Below are 22,033 nucleotides of genomic sequence, written 5' to 3'. Positions count from 1 at the left end.
CCCTGCCACACACCACGCAGCCTAAGTCCAAGTCCGAAGCCAACAAGCCCTGCCCTTGGGATTCCCTCTCGTCACTTTGGAAATCTGTCCAGCCTACTGTCTAGGATTGCTGCAGTCAGGCCACCATGGTCTCTGTCACCCTGGGTGGCTGACCAGTCATTTGGGGGTGCCCCTGGCTCCACATCGGAGAGCGAGGTGGTGGCGGCTTACCCAGGGAGGCCGAGCGGAGGAAGCCCCTCTTTGGAGATTGCCGGGTGTCCCTCCTGTCCTCTGGCGGTGCCAACTGCCGGCTTTCCTCATCCTGGTAGGAGAGCCTGGAACAGAGAACTCCTGGGGCTTGCTCCTGGAGGCTGAGACAGGCACCCCACAGGGCAGCTGCCAACCCAGAAGGCATTCCCTTTGCTCCTCAGGGAAGGGAGCCCCACGTTGTGCTCCCAGGAAGGTTTGGAGAGGGGCGGCAGGGACGCGCCACCCAGGGCCCTGCTCTCCGGCATCACAAAGCTCACATGCAGCCCGTCAACTCTGAGCCCCGCACCTCTGATGGGAGGCATGAGGGTACTCTTGGGTGAAAGTGGTTGAGAAAATTGGGAAGAAGTTCTAGGCCCACAAGGTTCTTCCCAGGCATGGCCCGGGCTCCTCTCTCCCACATGCTGATGCTCTTTACCATGACTTCACCCCAGCTCCCACCCCCTTCTCCCCGGCCTGCCCTCCCCTGCATCAGCCAGGGCACCACAATCACCCTGCGGACAGCAGGCCATCACGGACCGGGCCATCAGTCAGTGGTTCCCACGCCTTTCTGAGGGGCTCCCAGGAACGGTATCCCACACAGTCCCAGTGTGCAGACACACACGTGACCGAACTAAACATCAGGAACCACACTCACTGTGAGGCACTCTGAGAGTTTCCCTTCTACTCTGGTCCATCCTATTTCTTTTAAAGCATCAGTTCCAGGCCACTACGTTGACTTCACTACCCCTTGTGGACTCAGCCGTCGCTCCCAGGTTACACTCTGGCCCGTCCTTGTCCTTTCACCGAGGAGGCCACCGACTCTGCTCCTGTGGGCCCCGTGTCCCCGGAGGCAGAGACCGTGCGCCTCTGCTCCTAGCTCGCTGACTTCCAGCATTGGCAGGTGTGCAGGGACGTTTTTGAACCAAAACCTCTAAGCCCTGCCTCTCGTTCCCAGCTTGGTAAGCCCTCCCTGTTATGTTCTCTTCTGACCCAAATCGTACCCGTTCTCGAGGACCCTGCTTCTGTTTGACCTTGTGCCTGGCACCCTATGGTCGCCTTGACATTGACCTTTTCAGAATGCCTGTACTTCTCACAGTTGTGCGACTCTGTGAGCAATTAGTTAGAAAATCTCTGTGTTATTTTCCTCTTCGGAGATCGTCTTAGCTTCTAACGAGTTTGCAGACTCTCCTTGAGTGCGGAGGCCAGTATATCCATGATCTAGCAGAGCACCCGATAGGAGCCAAAACAGATGGAAGCATTTTCCTGATTTCAAACTATGTGACCATGTATTAATTTGCATTCTCTAAAAATCTAACGGCCCTTCTTTATTATAAAGTGCTTTCAGGAAAGCCTTTAAAACAATGCATCTTAAACGTTTTTAATGCAACCCACACTCATAAATACATTTTATGGGACTCTGCACTCACATACACTGGCAATCAAACAAATGTTTCACAAAATGATACTTAGCTTTGTGACATTGGATGTGTTATTTCACATCCTCTTATTTTATCCTAGTCTGTGCTACGATATGCTAAACTTTCTTTTAAAAGTGCTGAATGAAGTAAATGTCCCAATCTCCTAATTGGTCTTGACCTCCAGTAAAAAAACCCTTCTCTTAAAAAATTCCAGCTCTGACAAAAATCTCAGCTCCCATTTGCCAACAGTGCCCTCTGCTGGGCAGCTTTATTATAAGTAGTCTCACAGACATTTGTTTAATGTTTCAATACATGTCTGTGTGTGACTGAGTCTCACTGTAACATATATTTATTAGTTGGTTGCACTGAAAACAACTTAAGAAACAGTGTTTGGAATTTTTTTTTCCCCCTGAAAGCACTGAATTGTGAGGAGGGCCAAGCCAACCTGGGATTGTGTGTGTCTGTGTGGGTCTAGGGCTTCTGCCCTAACGAGGTGACAGGTGCTTTGCAGGTGCTCTTCTGACATGTGACCTCTTTCCCCTTCCAGATCTCCCGCAGAGGAGGGACCAGGGCCTGCCTTCCACCCAGACCCTCCGCACACGCGGGCCGGCCGCGGCCCCGGCCCAGGGCTCACTTGTCTGTGGAGACCAGGCTGGGCTCGCTGCAGTACTCCGCGTCGTCACCCCTCTGCACGTCGTAGGTCTCGTCCTGAGAAAACTCCTGCCGACACACCATGGCTATCTGGCTCTCCCGGGAGTGGCACCTAAAGCTTCCAAAAGGAGAAAAAGTCAGAAGCTGCCAGCCCCCTCCCCTTCCTCGGCAGTATGGCACCACAGGCACGCTCACACACACACCAGGCCCCTCCTGCGGCCGACCGCGGAGGAAGCACAGGCCTGGGGTTGTGGCTCCCTGTGGGAAGGGGGTTAGGACCAGCGAGACCTGAGTTCTGACCCCATTCCATTACCCTCTGGCATAAGCCTCAGGACCCCATTAATAAACTGGACTAACATATGCCCTGCCTGACCCAGAGGCCTGTTGTGAAGAACAAATGAAGCTACACACCAGATGGTGCTCAGAAAGGAGGAGAGGATCCGCCTTTAAGGCAGTGTCCTGGCTGCCCTGACAGGGTGGGGGCCGCTGAGTGGGCTGCCTCTTTCCTACACGACAGGCAGGCGGGCCTTCGGGCATTGGGTGGGCAGAGCTGAGAGGTCCTGGTGTCCTGTTTGGCGCTGGCTCCCTGGAGTGAAGGCGCGGAGAGGAAGGCTCAGCTCGAGGCTTTGTTCTCCTAAGCAGGGTGAGGGCCCTGAGGCCCTATGAGCTGAGTCTCCATGGAGCCGGTCAGCACACATCCCTGCCTGGGATTCTACCCCTTCCCTCCGCCGGTCTTCTGCTCACCTGCTCACGCCTTCCGCCTTCCTGAGCTCCCCTTTCCTGCCTGTGCCGGGCCAGTAGCCCCTCCATCATTCTTTCTCTAGATCCAGAGATCCAGGGCCCACGTTATCCTCAGACTCATGAGGCGTCAGAGAAACATCCCCCTTCAACCTCTCACACTGAGTGCTGGGCCCAGCTCTGGCCCTGACACTGAGCGCCACTCAGAAGGGTCAGGGCCATTGTCTGGGTGAGGCCCTCACCGGTGGCTGCCCACCCCACAGCCCCAGGCTCTGGATGGGGTGGGAAGAGAGGGACACAGGATGTGCTGGACACGGGGAATGGCAGCAGGCAGGCAACATCACCCCTCGGGGGCCCTGTGTGCGAGGTGTGCTGGTCTGTCCCCAGCAAAGGCAAGGCCAGTGCCGGAGCCACCGCAGCCCTGAGCTGTGACACAAAGGACAGGGTCCCAGAGCTGGATCTTTGGTTAAGTTGTGCCTCTTCGCAGTTTGAAAGTTACTGCCCTGAGCGCTGATTTCCATACTGTAACTGGAGGTGGCGCTGACATTTAGGAAGCGCTTACTATGTGCTAGGTGCCTTGCCTGAACCCTGTGTCACTAACGGATCTGTGGGGAGAGGAAGAAGTCCCCAATGTCCCTCCCTGCCTCCTCTCTAGAATGGTTTTTACCTTCCTTTCTGAACACAGAACAAAGCCTTACATGGAAATTTCCTTTGGAGGGGGCGTTATTTACACGGAGGCGCTGGTGATGAACACAGCACGCCTTCCTGAGGAGGACAGGGGAGCAGGGAGAAGCAGGTACTCGGATTGAGTCACTGAAGGACACAGAAAGGGGGGCGGGCTGCAGGAAAGGGAGGGGCCGCCAAGACAGGCGTGGGCCAGCCACCTGGTCCCTGACATCCTCCTGTGCAAACCAGCCTTTCTGATCAGCACACCAAATGGGGGCTCACAGCCTGCACCCAGGAGGCATCAGTGTGAGTGGGCAGGACTCGCCCAGCACTGCTTGGGTGGCGAGCCAGCTAACCGTAGGCAGCAATGCAGACGGGTGGCCAGCCTGACTTGTCTGCCATCAGACACTGGTCAGTGATAGGCCACGTGGACATACACTTGTGCCACTGGTTCCTTGAAGGACAGCAGCTCAGGACACGTGCCCATGGGTTGAGAAAGATGATGGGACTTTACAATTTTTCTCAGCTCAAGGGCAGAAAAGGAGGCTGGCCCAAGGACCGGGCACGCTGGGATCTGCCGCCCTGCTCCGGGGGAGCGGTGCAGATAAGGGTGAGGGGGCCGGGTGCAGATGTGCGGCCTCGCCCACCGGCCTGGGGAGCCGGAGCTTCCGGCACAGACAGGCAGACCCTCTGGGCCAGGCGGTGCTCCCGGAGGCCCAGAGCACAGCAGCAGGGAGCAGGCTCTCCCAGCACTGCGCCTGGAGCACCAGGGGGCAGAGCACAGGGAGAAAGAGCCGGTCAGGAGGTGGGAGGAGCAGCCAAGACCAGGAATGACGCTGCCCTGGGCAACTGCTACAGCGAAGGGCCTCCTGCCACTGAGAGGCCCATCCCTGGGAGGGCGGTGAGAGGGGTAGAAAGAGGAGGTGGTAACTTTGTTCCCCTTCCACTTGGGGAACGGTGTCTGTAGTGTAGCCAGGATGCAAGCATCTTGGGGCTGAGTGGCCAGGGCCTCTGCATGGGCGGGCCAGGCCCAGAGCACAGAGCAGGCTCTGCCGGAGGTGTGCTCCTCAGGACGCTTGCTGGCAGTGGGGCCACGCGCCTTCCCTAAGCCTGCAGTCAAGGGCAGGACCTGGGAGGCGGCCTGCAGCCTGCTCTCTCCCTGGATCCCAGGGCAGCAGCCTCCACCTCAGCGTGAGGGGTGAGTGCAGGCCTGGGGCCAGACTCTCCTCCCCACCCTTCTGAGCTGGGGTGTGTGAGGCCCCTGCAGGGTCCTGGGCGCCCCGCCCTCCTGCCTACCTCCTGGAGCTGAGCTTCCATGCCGCCTCCTGCACCCGGATGGCGGGAGACAAGGGGGGCCCGTGGCCCTCCACGGCGCTGACGGAGCCAGGGTAGCGGGAGGGGCGGGGAAAGCGGCCCAGGGCAGTGTTGTTGGCGTTGTTGATGTTGGCATTGGAGCCGGTGGATGAGTAGCTGCTGGGGGTGAAGGTGGAGTCCACCAGCTTCTCGTGGGACGGGGACTCGGTGCCGCCGGGGCTGTTGGTGGCCTTGTTGATGTGCAGCGGGCGCTGGGTGGTGAAGGTCTGGGGGAAGGTGCTCCGGCTGTCGCTTTGGTAGTAGCTGACGTGGTTGCCGAACAGGCCACCGGCTCTCTGCAGGCAAGACAGGAGGGGTGGGTGGAAGAGAACATCTCCACAGCAGCCTCTCCCCCGCAGACACCTCAAGCGAGGAAATTTGTCTGCCCTCCGAGAGCAGAGCCACGCGGGGATTCTTCACACACGTGGCCTGGCAGCTGGAGTGGCAGGGGCCCCTCAGTCCCCCCTGGAAGGGCTGGGGGAACAGCAAGGGACAGGACATCCTGTGGGAGCCAGCCAGGCTGGGAAGCCGCTGTCCTGGGAGTTTCTAAGGAGCCTGCGGAAGGCTGGGGTTGAGGTTCAAGGACGTGTCTAGGGCGCCCAGCCTCCCCGGCACCTGCGGGATGTGGCAGCTGAGGCAGCGAGGTCTGCGGGGCGGGAAGGGCCAGAGGCTCCAATGAGATTTACAAAATGGAACTCCAATGGGCTCCCTGGGCCAGAAACCGTGTTAGCCTCACGCACGGCCCCACACCCAGGAGGTCAGCCTCGCGCGTGGCCCCACTGCCAGCTTTAAAAATAAAGGTACGGATTTACTACCTCTATTATATTATGGCCTCTTTTCCTATGGGAGGGTCTTAGAGATTTCAGATCTGGAAGCGGGTTCTTCCCCAGCATTCTTCCCTTGTGCTGGGCAAGTGGGCAAGCAGCTATGGGCAAGGCTGGGCAGGGCCGTGTTAACCTGCTGCTGGCCATTCAGTAACAAAGGCTACGCAGTGATGAGAATGAGGATGTGATGACAGGACAGCTACAAGGAGGACCGCTTCCTCTCGCCTCCCTGTGTCCACAGCCTGGGGACCCGGGCACCGGGCTGGGAGGGACAATGTGAGCTGGCCCTGGCTGGAGCTAAACCCAGCTAGATGCCTTGGGGATTAGGCAGGTCCCACAGATGGACGGAGAGAGCTGGCTGTAAGAACCCAAGCGTTCCCGTCATGTTCCGTTTCTACTGTGAACACTGAAGCTCAGCCTCCGGCCCAGCGGAGGAAGGGCGAGGCTGGAGGGACCCTGTGACCTGGAGAACACATGTCCCATCTAGGGGACACTGCCACTGGCTCCAGCCCTCTGCTGCCATGGCTGGGGTGGGGGTGGAGTAGGCGGGTCACAGGCCAACACCGACAGAGCTTCACATGCTTTAAAGAGAAGCCAGAAGTCTAGATGTTTATTTGAATGGGCCCCATTTTCAAATGTGGGCAAACTGAATGGGCCTGCAGATTAGCTGTGGCCCAACGGCCATCACTTTGCAGCTTCTAATGTACTTTCTCCTTGGAAACATCTCCCTCAGAAAACGGATCCTTCCTTCTCCTCCCAGAGCCCGCGATGCCCTCAGAGCTGCCAGGTGCTGGGAGCCCTGGCGTGAGAGGGAGCTGGGCTTGGAAAAGGGGAGGGGAGGACATGGCTGGTGGGAAGAGCTGGGATCTGCCACGGAACTCGGGCCTTTCTCCCTGCGTTTTCTCAGCAGGACACCCGTCCACCCTCCTGCTTCAACGGAACCTGATTAAGGTGTGGGGGGGTGCTGCTGAGCAGCCACCTACCCTGAAGATGTCGTCCTCAGAGGCGGCAGACACAGCCTCCTTCATGGCTTTGTCTAGTTCCTCCTCGGCTGTCAGGTCTCCGGAGATGGCCCGTCGGATCTCGGGCCCGATGTCGTGCAGCGTGCGCAAGCCAGCCTGGAAGCCAGAGGGACGCGTGAGCCCAGCGCTCCCCGCCCAGCCCCTCACCCGCCGAGTCTCCACCAGGCAGGGGGCCCCAGAAGGCACCCTGTGTGTGCTAACCGGGGCTCCGAGTGGAAGACCCAGGCTCGTACCCAGGAGAGATGAAGGCGCAGTAGCAGGGGCTGCCAGGGAACCTCAGCCCTTCCCCAGAGAGCCCGAGCACTGAGGAGCAGGCAGGACTGTGGCAGGCAGTGTGTGTGGAGAGAACCCGGAGGAAAAGGACTATGTTCCCTTCACACATCTACCTTCTGAAGGGACCTGGCCTCCACCCCACTGGTGAGAGACTTGGACCCTGGCCAGAGATCAGAGGAAGGTGACCAGGCCTTTCCTTGGGGTGTGGCCCCACTCGCCCCTCACCTGTAGGGACAAGGCGTTCCTCTGGGAGGGCTTGCCCACGAGGCCTTGCTCTTTGCGCTTCTTGAATTTCCTGAAGTACTCTTGGATCAGGAAAGTAGCATAAAACTTGCCGACTGTGACCTCATCATCTGACATTCAAAGAGAGAACAGGGAATTGGAGATGAACAAAGGGAATTCAGTTGGACTTTATTAATTTACTAGAGGCCTGGTGCATGAAATTCATGTGTGTGTGGGCGGGTGTCCCTCAGCCCAGTATGCACCCTCTTTAATCCGGGACCCCCCTGCGGGATTGGGCCTAAACCAGCAGTTGGACATCCCTCTTGCAATCTGGGATTGCTGGCTCCTAACCGTTCACCTGCGGGCTGATCACTCGAACTGCTCTCCCCTGCTGGCCTGATCACTCCTAACTGTCTCTGCCTTGGCCCCGCCACCATGGCTTTGTTCGGAAGGATGTCTGTCTGGTCTAATTAGCATATTACCCTTTTATTAGTATAGATTTTTCAGCATCCAAACTTAAAAAATTTTTCAATTTATATTTTAAAGAGATAGTACATTCACATGGTTCAAAAAGACAAAATTATGTAAAAACTGTATAGTGAAAAGTCTCTTTCCCACTGTTCCCATCTGTGAAGTTACCACCTCCTAATAGATAAGCTTTTTATTAGTTTCTTGAATATTTTTGCAAAGATTCTTTATGCAAATGCTATCTGTAAATGAGCAATATATTCTTATTGCCCCCCTCATTAAAAGAAAAATACCATATTGTTAAAATTATTTCCCACCTTGCTCTGTTTACTGAGCAGCTGACATTGCTAATGTTCTCTCATTTGATTCCGAAGCTTGAGACCCCCATCAACCAGTCCCCTAAGTGCAAACTTGGTTCTGCTTAAAGGTGAGTGAGTAGGAGGGGTGGTGGAAGGGGCACCTTCCTCCTGTGTAAGTTCAGGGTTTTTTCTTTCAACCAGACAGAGTGGGTTGAGTGAGTCTCTGTCTTGGGAATGAACCATGTGATGGAGAAGCCTGTAAGTCTCCAATGAGAATATGTTATGCCCTATAAGGAGCCCCTTTGCTCCACTTCTCAGGTCTCTGCGAAGGACAGGGCATGGGCCTGGGAGTCAGCTGGTTGGGTCAGATCTAAGGGATAGTGATGGTTCTCCTGCTTCTAGTTGTCTTCAAAGAGGAGCCAAATCCACAGCAGCGATGGCCTTCGCCCTGGCAAGGGCCTCATCCCCATTGGAAGGAAAGACCCTAAGCCCCTATCCAGGGTGGTTGGGGAGGAAGTGTTGCAGGGGAAAGAGCTTGGCGCTCTGGCGTCCCTCAGACCTGGGTTCAAATCCCAAATCTGCTAGGTCCTCACACTGTAGCCTTGGGCCAGCTCCCTAGTTTCTAAGAACTTTGATTCTTTGAGCAAACTTCATAGAAACGTTATAAGGAGGAAATAAAATACTGCATGTGAGCTGTCAGGTGCCGCCCGTCCATCTCTGTGACCCCACTTAGTCCCGGTCCTGCCTTCCCTCCAGGAAGTGGCTCTCAACAGGGGTGGGTGTCACCTGTTAAAAGTGTGTTGAGGCTGCGGGTCGTTTTCAGTTGACACGGTGATTTGGGTGCTACTTGTACTAAATGGCTCTAGGTGTGGCCCTTAAAGCACAGACGTGTTTTGCACAATAAATAACAGCTTCATACTCTTTCAACTGTTATGATAGGACATCCATGTCGGGGACAACCTGCTTATAATTATCCAAGCTAAGAACCTAAATTCATTTTACATAGTTTTAATATATCCAGAATTTTCCAGGAACATAACTGCTTGGTAAGTTGACAGAAAACTCTGTTTCCCCTGCCCCGATGGAATCTGAGTCCCCCGCTTTCGTTGACCTGCCTGTCTCAGCAGCCATGTGTTCTTTGCATGTGCATATACGTAGGTGTATGTGCACATATGTGTGTATGTAAAGTTGTTTAAATATACTTAGCCCTTACTTCAAAATGACAAAAACAAGATGTTGACAATATTTAATCATCTTACTTCCTTTAAACACTTATTCATTATACGTGAGTGCATACAAGCATTTCTTCACTTAGTTATAACTTTATCTATTGAAAGCCATTAGATTTCAATACATCTTATATTAAGTAAAGTGTTCTATTAATATTTTGGAAATTACATGTGTGGTAAGGCTGTTTTCCCTATGACTCAGGACAGCAGTAGGGGCTGTGGGTGCACAGTGCTAAGCAACATGCCCTGGGAAGGACACAAACAGCTCCCACCAGAAGGCGCTCTCCGGGCCCATTTATGACTAGAGCCATCAGCCTGGGGGTTTATGGGAGAAACCAAAAGTTTCCTTGAAGTTCTGCCAAACCTCAAGCTTGGAGAGGCCTTGTCTGACTTCATCTGCGAAATGCAGGACTGGACTCGATCTCCAACCCGACGGCCTGTATCTGCCTTTGTGGAGGGCGTGGCATCCTGTCCTTTCTAACCAGGAGGGCCTTTCAACCCACAGGCAGGGTCCAGGGGTAACGGGCTTCCCACAAGCCTGGCAACTCAAGAACCAGGCAAGTGGTGAGCGTGCGGAGACGGGGAAGCACTTACCACCCGCGGGGGGCACCACTTGGTCCAGCAGCTTCATGCTGGTTCGCTTCCAGATCTTTTTGATTATGGCCCGCAGCTCCTCATTGGCTTGTTCCAGGTTTCCTGAGGGGACGGAGGCAGACACAAGGCTGAAATGATCATCCGACCCTTGGAGGTCCCCCTGGGGTATGCCCTCAGCATCAATGCCCACAGATGGTCCTGATCCCTTATTTCTTCTTTCTTTCTCCCCTGTCTTGTGCCCTGTCCAATGCCATTCCTTCTCAGTCTGCTACTCAGCCAGCCAAGGTGACCCTTCACCTCACACACTGCTTTTCCCTGTGGGCAGCACTTAGGACTGACAAGGCTGCTGGTGCTGGACAATGCTCAACAGCCATCTGGCGGGAGAGCACAGGGGCTCTTCCTGGATGGCATTTCTCAGGGCCCCCATGGTTACCAGGGAGACAGGGGTGATTGGAAGAAGAGCAGTCTCCCCAGTGTCAAAGCCTTTTTTGAGTCTCCTGAGGGGAGCAGATGGCACAGTCTCAGTGTGGAGGCAGAAATCGGAAGACACTGAGTCCTTTGGATCTCCTTTCTCCACTGGCAAAACAGGGTAATGAGGGGCCTACCCCATGCAGCCTCTGGGATAACGGCCTTCTTGCCATATGAGAGGAAAGCTGAGACCTGCAGCCATAAGACAGGATGGAAGATGTCTCCAACCTTCCTCCCACCACCACTGATCTATGCACTCCGGCACAATCCCTGGTCTGTGACCAGAACAGATTTCACCCTGTGAGTAGGTTATATTACATGGCACATATGACCCTAAGATGGGGAGGTTATCTAGGTGAGCCTGTCCTAATCACATGAGCTCTTCAACGGTAGAGAGTTCTCAGGTACAAACTTCCAGTATAAAATAAGTAAGTCCTGGGAATATAATGTACAGTTAATACTGTATTGCAATTTAAAAGTTCCTAAGAAAGTAGATTTTAAAAATTCTCATTACAAGCCCTGGATGGGTGGCTCAATTAGTTGGAACATCATCCTGTACATCAAAAGGTTGTGGGTTCAATTCCCAGTCAAGGTACAGACCTAGGTTGCGGGTTTGGTCTGTGGTTGAGGTGCATATGGGAGGCAACCAATCAATGTCTCTCTCTCTCTCTTATCAATTAACATAGTCTCAGGTGAGGATTAAAAAACAGTTATCATCACAAGAAAAATATTATAACTATACATGGTAATGAATGTTAACTAGCATTATTGTGTGATCATTTTACAATATATACAAATATCAAATCACTAAGTTGTATACCTAAAACTGTTATAATGTTATATGTCAATTGTACCTCAATAAAAAACAAAACAAACAAAAAATAAATATATGAAGGGGGTCAAAAGGTGGAAGTAGCGAGTTCTCTCCAGCTGGGAGCAGGAGTGAGAGAGATGGTGGCATGGGCCGGGAAGATGGGCACCTGTGTTATGAACTGAACTGAGAGAGGCAGCCTCTGGGCATGGGCACCTGTGTTATGAACTGAACTGAGAGAGGCAGCCTCTGGGGCTGAGTGGTCCCAGCAGAGAGCCAACCCTGCAACTGCAAGAAATGAATCCTGCCAACAACCTGGATGAGCTGGAAGGAGGCTCTTCCCTGGAGCCTCTGGGAGAGGACACACCCTGACCAATATCCTGTTGGCCTTGTAAGGCCCTGAGCACAGAACTCAGCTACCCCATGGCTCCTCTGCTACCTACAAAACTGGGAGCCAATACCTGGGTGTTGTTTAAGATAAGAAATGTGTGGTAATTGTTTATGCAGCGATAGGAAACCAATACTGGCAGACCTCTATGATATTATGTTTTAGACCACCGCAATAAAACGAATGTTGCAATTAAGTCAGTCACAATGGTTTTGGTTTCCCAGTGCATACAAACATCATGTTTATACTATACTGTAGTTTATGGATTGTACAATAGCATTATCTCTATATATAAAAGCCTAAGTGATTGTTATGACCAGATGACTGACCAGTAGCTATGGTGCACAGTGACCACCAGGGGGCAGACGCTCAATGCAGGAGCTCCCCCTGGTGGTCAGTGAGTTCTCACAGCCAACCTCCCGTGGTCCCTCCCCCCCACCAGCCCCCTTTGGGACTGGGTGAGACAGCCCTTATTGGCCTGATTGCCAGCCAGGCTGAGAGAACCTCACCAGTTCATGAATTTGTGTACCAGGCCTCTGGTGTCTATATAAACAATGTAAATATCTTAACAAAAAAATATTGCTAAAAAATGGTACTCATCAGCTGAGCCTTCAGCAAGTCCTAATCCTTTTGCTGGCAGAGGGTCTTGCCCTATCTGCAAAGAGCAATAAAGCGAGGACTGTGCTCTGAATTGCTTAGTGCTACTCCACAGAGAGGCAGCAGGGACCAGAGCTGGTCAGGCTGCCTGTGCTGGAATCCGCCCTGTGGCCCTGCCAAGAAGCTCCTTTGGAAGGAAGCCCAACAGGAGCAAGCAGAGGTGGCAAGGAGAGTGGCGGACACCTGAATCCCCTGTGAGAACGTTGGTCCAAACAGCACCTGAGCCAAAGGGCAGACTTGGCATTCTAGTTGTGGAGGGAGTCCTGTGTGGTTATGCTCCCTTCCTGGTAAGGTAGCAAGTGGTTTCTGACATATGCAATCTAAGAGTCCAAATTAATGCAATGCTCAAATATATTTATCTTATGTAGAGGGTTAAATAGTGTTCCCTACAAATTCATGTCCACATGGAACCTTGGCATATGACCTTAGTTGGAAACAGTCTTTGCAGATGTGATTAGTTAAGATGAGGTTGTACTCATTAGGTGGGCCCCAAATCCCATGTGATGGTGTCTTATCAGATGCGGAGACACACAGGGAAGAAGGCCAGGAGAGGACGGATGCAGAGATGGAGTGAGGCCGCCACCAGGAGCCAGGAGAGAGGCATGGACAGCTCCCCCTCAGAGCCAGCAGGGCCCCCGCTGATACGTTGACTTTGGACTTCTGGCCACCTGAACTGTGAGAGGAAACACTTCTGTCCGTCTGCTACAGCCTGCCACCTTCCAAAAGAACTCTTAACTTTTCTTCAGGCCTCAGTTTATTCTCATGATTAGCCGTGTACCTGGGGAACATCACTAACAGTTGTTACCCATCATCTAAGTATTTAAACAGATCTTCCTTCTGCATCCCAATGTTTTGTGCGGCTTGGGACTGGTTCTCAGAAGAAGGTGTTTATTTCTGTCCAATTCCTTCCATGCTCAAAAGTCTGAAGGGTAATGACTGGTGAAGACTTTATCCTCACAAATTGAGATGCTTTCTCACATTTCTTTCTGGTGGCTTCTAAGAACTCGCCTTTGTCTTCTAGACTTAGGAGATGAACACTTTGGGGGAGGGTTTGTCTCTGATAAAGGTTTGCCCCTGAGCTGGCACCGTGGGCTCTTTAGTAGCTATCCCTTTGTGTGTATTTTTTTCTCCAAATTTCATGTTATTATGGTAAGAAAACTTAACGTGAGATCTACTCACCAGACAGAATTTTAAGCATACAAGACAGTGCTGTGAGCCATAGGTACATGCTATGCAGTAAGATAAATGTATTGGTGTGTCAAGTTTCCTTTAATTGCTGACTGCAGTTCCCATGTGGCTGGCTTCTCCCGCCCCCGAGCGCTCATTTCCTGGAGCCTGGCCTTGAGTCCTGGGTATTTGGAGTGGCCTTTGGCGCTGTCAGCAGTGGTGGGTATTCTTTAGCTGGTGTTTGGTTTGTGCTGACGCGTATCTTCAACAGTGAGCACTCTTGGCCTCCGTGCACCAGCACTATTTAGTCCTCCAAGGAATGAAAATGTTTTTCCTCAAGCTGAAAGTACTGCACAGTACTCCTTCTCACAGTCATTACATCTTCTCCCTTCGGGAAGGAAGCCTTTCCTCCTGGAGGTAATAGTCATTAATAGTCATTGAAAAAATTTGGAAAGTAACAGAAGTAAAGGAAGAAGGTAAAAATCACTGCTCATTATCCGACTCAGGAATAATCGTTAACATAATAAATGTCCTTCCAGTTTTCCTCCTTGCTATGTTCACACAGTGCATTAAATGTGTGCTCAGTTGGCCCAGTGTGAAGAACAGGCCTACTCACATCCATTTCAGATTGAGTTATTGCATTGGCTACTGAGAGTATATTCGTTGTTTCTTTTTAGTTTAGCAGAACTTGAACCATTTTTAAAGATTAGCTCATTATTGTGAAATGCATTTTGATGGCCTGTTTTTGTTTTCTTTAATTTAGGATGTTCCTATTATTTTCTGGAAGGCTTTAACAGAGAGAAGGCACCTCTCTGAGATACTCACTGAAGTGACTCCCCTCATATCGCCCATTGCCCCTCCTATTTGACAATGAAGAAGTTTAAGTGGAGAGAGAACACACAACTTATCACAGGTGTGATCTGAGCCAGGTCTCCCTCTCCCTGCCAGCTCCTTTTGCTGCACCCAGGACGCGTCGCCGGCAGCCCGCACCTCTCCGACCGAAGCACGAGGAGGGAAAGAAGACGCTGCTTCTCTCCGTGCTCTCTTTGTTCTCTGTGTGAGGGTTTCAAACTTCACTTCCTGTCTGAATTCTAATGTGGTGGGTAGAACGTGCAGATACCCAAGCCTGCTCTGAGCCTCAGATTTGGAGATCAGGGTGGGCACATAGGACTCAGTATTTTAAACAAACTCCAGGAGTTGAATCTGAGGCAGGTGGTTTTTGTTCACTCTCTGGGAAACACTATACAATAGGCTAGAAGGTCTTACAGCAAATACAACTCTTAGGTACATTCCACATAGCCTTTTCCGCAGAGTGCTTCAGGAAAACGTATCAATGACACAGACAGCCGATTACTGCAGCCAAAGCGGCTGCAGCCCACAGGGTGCTTTTGTGCAAACTAGAAGAAGGTGTCCCTCCATGTGGTCACGGGCCCAGGGGGCGTGGCCTACCTAGTGGAGCACAGGTGAGATCTGAACCCTCCCAGGGAGCTGGCTGAGCCCTATGGCCGCTATGTGTGATGACTTCAACCACAGTCGCTGTTTGCCACTATGATCCCTTCCCCACACAGGGCTTTTGGGCTTTTTTTTTTTTTTTCCTTCACCTAAGGATATGTTTTTAAAAATTATATATATATATATATATATTTAGAGGGGAGGTAAGAAGATGGGGGGGAGGGGAGAGAGCGGGAGATTGATGTGAGAAACATTATCAGTTGCCTCCAGCACATGCCACCCTGGGGATAAAACATACAAGCTAGGTATGTGCCCTGATTGATTCCTTTAAGAAATATTCTTTAATTGATTTCAGAGAGAGAGTAAGAGAGAGAGGGAGAGAGAGAAAGAAATAGAAACATCACTAATGAGAGAATCACCAATCAGCTGCCTCCACATGCCAGGGATCAAGCTCCAAACCTGGGCATGTGCCCCGAACAGGAATCAAACTGTGACCTCCTGGTTCATGGGTTGATGCTCAACCACTGAACCATGCCGGCCAGGCCCTGATTGATTCTTGTATGTGCTCTGACCGGGGATCGAACCTGCAATCTTCACATATCAAGACAACTCTCTAACCAGCTGAGCTACCCAGCCAGGGCCCACACAGATCTTTTTAACTTAAAAAGAATGTTGAACATTTGAGAGGCCCATTTACAGCCTTCATTTAGGTGAGGCTTGCTCTTGCTTCAAGTAACACTCATCTTTTTCTGCTGTTTGAACTCTACCCTATGACTTCAAGATGGAAAGCTAGAGCTCAAAATAAATAGGCTAGAGGCCATTGAAGAGGCAAAGGAAACAGAAGGAGGCCTGTTTATAACCCCGTGGAGGAGTTATTGCTGAGCCACAGCTCCACGCAGGACGGGAAGGTCCTGGGCCTCTGCAGGTGCTGACCGCCTCTCCGGCTGCTATGCTGGGTCTTCTGGTGGCTCTTTCGGTGCATGTGGGTGATTTTTACCTTCTGTTTTGATCCTCAGGGCTGTCCGAACCAGGGCAAATAGGGTGGCATTGAACATGACCGTCCCATCACTGTTCAGAGGCATATTCATGGAGACCAGACGCTGGAGGGGAAGGGAAGACAGAGCTGGTGATTACAGTAAACGATTCTCAAAGGACCCACAGAACCACCAGGGCAGGAGAAGACTGGGAGGGAGCCTCTAAACATGTGTGCATGTGTCTGGAGTGGGCTGGCATGTAGAAGCAGCAGCCACTGAAATGCATTCAAAACCTGTTCTGGGAGAATCTTGGCTCTGCCACAGATACCCTCACCCAGCTGCACAGAGTGAGGGAGGGATGGAAGTTGGCCCTATTAGATCCTTGCTTCCAACCTCTTCTCCATTCAAATGCTGCGCATGCATTTGTGGTGCTCTCGCCTGGCAACAGAGAACAGCTGTGCACAGGCATTTGCTGGGAGCCACTTGCCAACCCACATTCATCTAACGCCCTGATCAGAGAGACAACAACGGAGGATGCTTGCAGGAGAGGCACTTGTCCCTTTTCTGTATATTGAAAATCTACCTCTACATCAGGCTGGATCAGAGGCTTGCTGACACTGGACAGGGTTGGGTTGCCCTCTCCCCTCCTTCCCTACCCAACACTGCTGCCTGGCACTGTGCTCAGTGTGGGGCCCTCCGCATATACCAGGTCATTGTGAGAAAAGGAACCATGAAATTCATTCTGGCATCTGCTCTCAGGGTATTATTTGTTAGATCACATGGTGTCCTACTATCAATCGTAGTGCCGAGAAGGGGTATAATTACTCTGAGTGACTTCTCCTCAGTCTCTGGGAAGTGCCAGCTCCACCGCAGCCAGGGCAGGCCCATCTGGAGGCCCCGATGGACACTGCAGCCTCACTCATTGCCACCCTTGTTTCCCTCTATGCTTCACTGACATTTAATTTGTGCTCTTTGTTTCTCATATCTTTTACACCCTTGGAAATCTTCTAAATTTTTTTTTTTTAATGAAGTGGAGGTACAAGTGAGGAAAAACTGAGTAAAAGAGAGCACAAGTAGAAAGTTCAATATTCTGTCAATTCTCATTTTCTATGAGTGAATTACCCACAGAGCTGAATTTTTCTACTTGTGTTTCTTCCTCTGTACAGTTCTCTGACATCACTTCCCCCAATCTCTTTTCAATCTGTCACTATTTCAACATGGAATCCAGAAGGGTAAGCATGAGAATTAAAGAAAGACGGGAGAGAGTGGAAACTAGGCTCTTCAGCAAGTGCTGGGCTACATGGTGGCAAGAGATGACACGGTGGATTCCAGTGAGGCAAGAGAGGGCACAAGATAGAAAGCTAGTGAATTAAAGGAGCGCTCACTCTCAGGGTCTTGCAAGGGCTACATAGGCAAGAGTCGGGGCTAACAGAACCTAGGATGTCTGTCCTAAACATCATGGACTCACTTAGAAATCTTATGAGCACGATGGAGTCTCTCCCTGTACTATTTGTGAGTGTCTCAGTGACTTCATATACAATTTTAGGGCCTCATGGATCCCTGAAGCTGACACATGGACCTTCCATTGGCCCTGTGATCCTAGGAGAGCACCCTAACCCACCGTCCTAGATGGAAGTCTGTGAGGTTGCCTCAATGGCACAGTGTGCTCTGAACAAGGGCCTTTACTCAGGATGGGGCACAGGGCTCACTGGGACATGAGGCCTTCACTTCGCTTTTCCTTTATAGAGGCTGAGAACTTATTGCTGGAAGGAACCTTAAAATATAACCTGGCTCAGGCTCATTTCTCTAGGCACATAAAATACTGTCTTTACTTCCTTAAAGTGTTGGCCTGACCAAGGTTACAAGGCATCTTTCTCTCCTATTTTCTCTCTTCCTCCCATGAACCCAGGTTGTCTCTTACTTTGCAAGCCACACGGTGAGGGCACAGCTTCCCAAAACCCAGTGGGGGCTGAATCCGCCGGAGCAGGGTCACCACATCCAGGTGTTTGATACGACCCCTAGCGGAGGAAAAAGAGGAGGGAAAGGTCAGTCAGGAGCCATGGTCTCAGCCAGCGGGCCAGGACTCATGTTCCTGAGAGGTGAGCCCCAACACAGCATTATCACTATAGGAGGGACTCTCCATATCTGGAGCCCTTTTGGTCAAACTCAGTGCAGAGCTGCAGAACTGCATGGCAAAACTCCAAAACCAATGTATACATGTTTAGATTTCAGTGAGCCATCCAGTGGTGAATGTTCAAAATGGAAGAGTTTAGCAGTGCAATGAAGTTCTCAACATGTATTTGCTGCTTCAGTCAACTAACCAAAAGGTACTTATTGGGTGCCAACCAAACATGATTGATTGACAAGGGTATCCTTGGACTTGAGGCAGGAAAGGAGTTGAGATGTACCTGGTCCTATTCATCCTAACTTGAGTACCTACCAGTACCAAACACAAGGATCTCCTATCTTTCCATTCAACTGCAAATTGCAGATATGTTCATGACTTAATCAAAATGCCTGGCTTCCTACTGCTGGTCCTTGACCCTTGACCCTGGGGTCTGGCACAATTCAGTGTTTCCAGTGGACCCACCCCACGCTAACCCGTCTTGACCCTCTTCTGTAGGTATAGCTGTGCAATCCTCCCTCTTGGCTTTGGGGCTCAGAATTTCCGCCTGGGAACTTACTTGGCTTCGGGGTCATATTCTGCCCAGATTCTTTTAAATTCGTCCAAATGGTGGGGACCAAGGATTGACCAGTCCCTTGTCAGGTAGTCAAAGTTGTCCATGATGACAGCTACAAAGAGGTTGATAATCTGCAGAGAACAGCGAGTATGATGAGCTGCCTAAGAGGACCTTCTTACACACCTGCCACTTGAATCCGCTTTGCCAGCACGGCAGAAGCTGACATTTCTAAAGACCAGCCATGTGTCACCATTTACACCACCAGTCCCTGAAACTTGGGCCTCTTGGATATGATCATGACACAGTTCCCCTCAGAATTGTGTGCGCTGAACCCACTTGTGGGCTGGACAGCTTCCCTCCTAGGCTGCTGGGCAGGGCTGCCAAGGAGAGAGGGCAACTTTATCTACACCTTTACCCCATTCTCCAAAGGGTCAAAAATTGCTTCTAGGCCTCCACAGGCACCTCCTCTGTCCTCTGGGACAATGCCACCACGACAAGAGCCAAGAATGGACAAGAGTGTGCTGGCTGCGGACACTCTGGCTCTGGCTTTCTGTCCTTGTCTCAGTGTGGTTGGACATTCCTACTAACTCAGTCTCTCCGCGGCAGCTCTTCTGCGGGGATCGCCCTGGCCGTGAGCTGCGGAGATGGCAGGCTCATGCTATCCCGACCTCCTCACTCATTCCCTGTGACTATTTGGCCCAACCTCAGCTTACCAGGAAGGCACAGAGCATGTAGAAGCTGATGAAGTAGAAGACGGCGAAGCTGCTGCCACAGGGCGCCTCCCCTTCCGTGCTGTTGTGGGGCTCGGACTCGGGGGCGCACTTCTTCCCTGGCATGCAGGCCAGCATGATGTCCTGCCATGCCTCCCCAGTGGCGCACCTGGGGCAGAGAGGCGAGAGAACCCAACACCCATGGATTCAAGCCCACAGCTCTGGCCCCTTCCCCGGCTCCTTGCAACACAGTATTATCACTATAGTCACCATGAGTCACATCAGATCCTTAGACCTTATTCACCTTAAAATCGAAAGTTGGTACCCTTTTACCAACTTCTTCCTATTCCTCTCCTGGAAACCACTTTTGCCTTCCCTGTTTCTATGTGTTTAGATTTTTCAATTCTATTAGTGAATTAAAAAAAAAATGTTGCTCATGTGATGGGTAAAAAATATTTCACTGCTGTGTTAATTAGGTTTTAAAATGAATAATGTGTTGAGCCGAAGCCGGTTTGGCTCAGTGGAAGAGCGTCAGCCTGGGGACTGAAGGGTCCCAGGTTCGATTCCGGTAAAGGGCATGTACATTGGTTGCGGGCACATGTATTGTACATTGGTTGCAGGCACATCCCCAGTGGGGGGTGTGCAGGAGGCAGCTGGTTGATGTTTCTCTCTCATCGACGTTTCTAACTCTCTATCCCTCTCAATTCCTCTCTGTGTAAAATCAATAAAATATTTAAAAAATAATAAAATAAAATAAAATAAAATAAAATAAAATGGTAAAATTTATTTAAAAAATGATTAATGTGTTGAGATTTTTTATTTCATCTTCTGTCGACTTGCATGTTCGTATTCTTGTCTCATGGGCTATTTGTCTTATTTGTAGGTTTTTTCCTATATTTTTCCTATTAATCTTTTTCAGTTATATGCATCACAAGACCTTCCTCCAGTCTGTGGCTAACTTTTCTTTAGCTTTATTTCTGGTATGTTTTGATGAATTTTAAATTTCAATGTGGCCAAATTTATAATTTTTTTTCTGATTTTTAATTTTTAATTTATAATACTTTTATAAAGTTTTCCTCTATGTTTTTTTTTTTTCATCTTGTTTAAAATATTCTTCTATATTCTGGGTCATAAAAAATTCTCTTCTGTTCTAAAAGTTGTAAACTTTTGTTTTTCATAATAACCCATGAATCTAAAATATATTTTTGTGCTCCATCTGAGGTAGAAATATGCTTTGTTTTTCTGTATAGATAAACAATTTTATTCATACAATTGAATAGTCCATCTTCATCTACTGATTTGAAATATCTCTTCTGATATAACTGTTTTCCCATACATGTGTGGGTCTCACACTAGCCATTTCATTCCATTCCTAGTAGACCACATTGTCTTAACCACTGTGAATTTATAGTTAAGTCTTGCTGTCTCAGAGAGTGGCTCCAACTTGTTGTTCTTGAAAACTGTCTTGGCTATTCATTTTTCTTTTCTATTCCATGGACATGGTAGGATCAGTTTATCAACTTTCATGAATAAACCTGTTGAGCATTTTACTGAAATTGCATTAAAATATAGGTTAAGTTGGGGAATTTGACATCTTTGTGATACTGTCTCCTAGCCATGAATATGACACATGTCACCATTTATTTAGGTCCTAGTTCATGCTTTGTAATAATATTTTATAGTTTCCCCAAAAACATCTTTGTTAGACTACTTCTAGGTATCTTATTTAAAACAAACAAAGTATTCTATTATAAATGGTATATTTATAAATAGTGTTATAAATGGTATATTTAAAAAGTTTTTCTGTTTGTAGCTAATGTAGAGGAAATAGAGTAAAACCTCAATATAATTAATTAATTCAAGAGGAGTGGGGGTCTATTAAAGCTGAAAGTCTATTATATAATAAAGTGGGTTTTCCAAATGTGTATGTTAAAAAGTTGACAAATTAGTTTACCTGGTTTTATTTATGTAGACATATTTATGTCAAAATTCAGTCTGTATGAAAAAGCTTCATGTCAAAGGAAAGTTTTCTATATGTATTACTGCAATTTTAAATATATACTTACTGGAGTAGGTTCAGTAAGTGCATGCATTCACCAATCACTGAGAGAGTAAACAATTGCACACGGCTGGGTGGGGCTAAGCACAGGTCTGGACTTCGGTTGGCACCACTTAAAGGGCTACAGAAAGTCATGGAACTCCCGTTTGACCTGGTGATCCCACTTCTAGGAATATATCCTAAGAAATCAGATGCTTTTATGTCTCTGAATCTATTTTTATTCATAAGTTTATGTTGTTCATTAGATTCCATAAATGAGTGAGTCATGTGATACTTATCTCTCTCTGACCGGCCTATTTCACTTAGTATAATACTTCCAGATCCCTCCATGCTGTTGAAAATGGTAAGAGTTCTTTCTTTTTTTCAGCTGCCTAGTATTCCATTATGTAAATGTATCACAGTTTTTTATCCACTCATCTGCTGATGGGCACTTAGGCTGTTTCCAAATCTTAGCTATTGTAAATTGCACTGCTATGAACATAGGAGTGCATATATTTCTTATAGAAAAGCATCCACTTTATTTAGATTTTCAAATATATTGACATAAATTTGTAATAATATTCTCTTATTGGGATTGTCAGATTGAATTAATAAAAAAATGTTCCTACTATCTGTTGTCTATAGGAGAAACTTTAGATTCAAAGATACAAGCAGCTTGAAAGTAAAAGAATGGGTAAAAAA

The 22,033-nt window shown here is 49.7% G+C and overlaps 1 protein-coding gene across 33 annotated transcripts in view; it reads right to left on the bottom strand.

The window, feature by feature from the left end:
* CACNA1C (calcium voltage-gated channel subunit alpha1 C) overlaps window positions 1-22,033 on the bottom strand; it is a 562,813-nt gene that overhangs the window by 11,795 nt on the left and 528,985 nt on the right. For 18 of the 33 annotated variants that reach the window (XM_045588403.1, XM_045588416.1, XM_045588429.1 and 15 more), the window contains 10 exons: window positions 19,297-19,462; window positions 18,587-18,714; window positions 17,824-17,920; window positions 15,926-16,028; window positions 9,986-10,087; window positions 7,399-7,526; window positions 6,862-6,996; window positions 4,998-5,350; window positions 2,281-2,415; window positions 211-314 (listed from right to left, as the gene is read on the bottom strand). In XM_045588403.1, coding sequence (XP_045444359.1) covers window positions 211-314; window positions 2,281-2,415; window positions 4,998-5,350; window positions 6,862-6,996; window positions 7,399-7,526; window positions 9,986-10,087; window positions 15,926-16,028; window positions 17,824-17,920; window positions 18,587-18,714; window positions 19,297-19,462 — 1,451 coding nt within the window. The remainder of the gene's footprint in view (window positions 1-210; window positions 315-2,280; window positions 2,416-4,997; window positions 5,351-6,861; window positions 6,997-7,398; window positions 7,527-9,985; window positions 10,088-15,925; window positions 16,029-17,823; window positions 17,921-18,586; window positions 18,715-19,296; window positions 19,463-22,033) is intronic. The other 15 variants (XM_045588407.1, XM_045588426.1, XM_045588425.1 and 12 more) reach the window with 1 other exon arrangement.

The sequence above is a fragment of the Pipistrellus kuhlii genome, unplaced genomic scaffold (assembly GCF_014108245.1).
Source record: "Pipistrellus kuhlii isolate mPipKuh1 unplaced genomic scaffold, mPipKuh1.p scaffold_m20_p_3, whole genome shotgun sequence".
NCBI classification, from domain to species: domain Eukaryota; kingdom Metazoa; phylum Chordata; class Mammalia; order Chiroptera; family Vespertilionidae; genus Pipistrellus; species Pipistrellus kuhlii.
The sequence above is the reverse complement of the archived record's forward strand: the minus strand, read 5'-3'. Positions and strand labels throughout refer to the sequence as shown.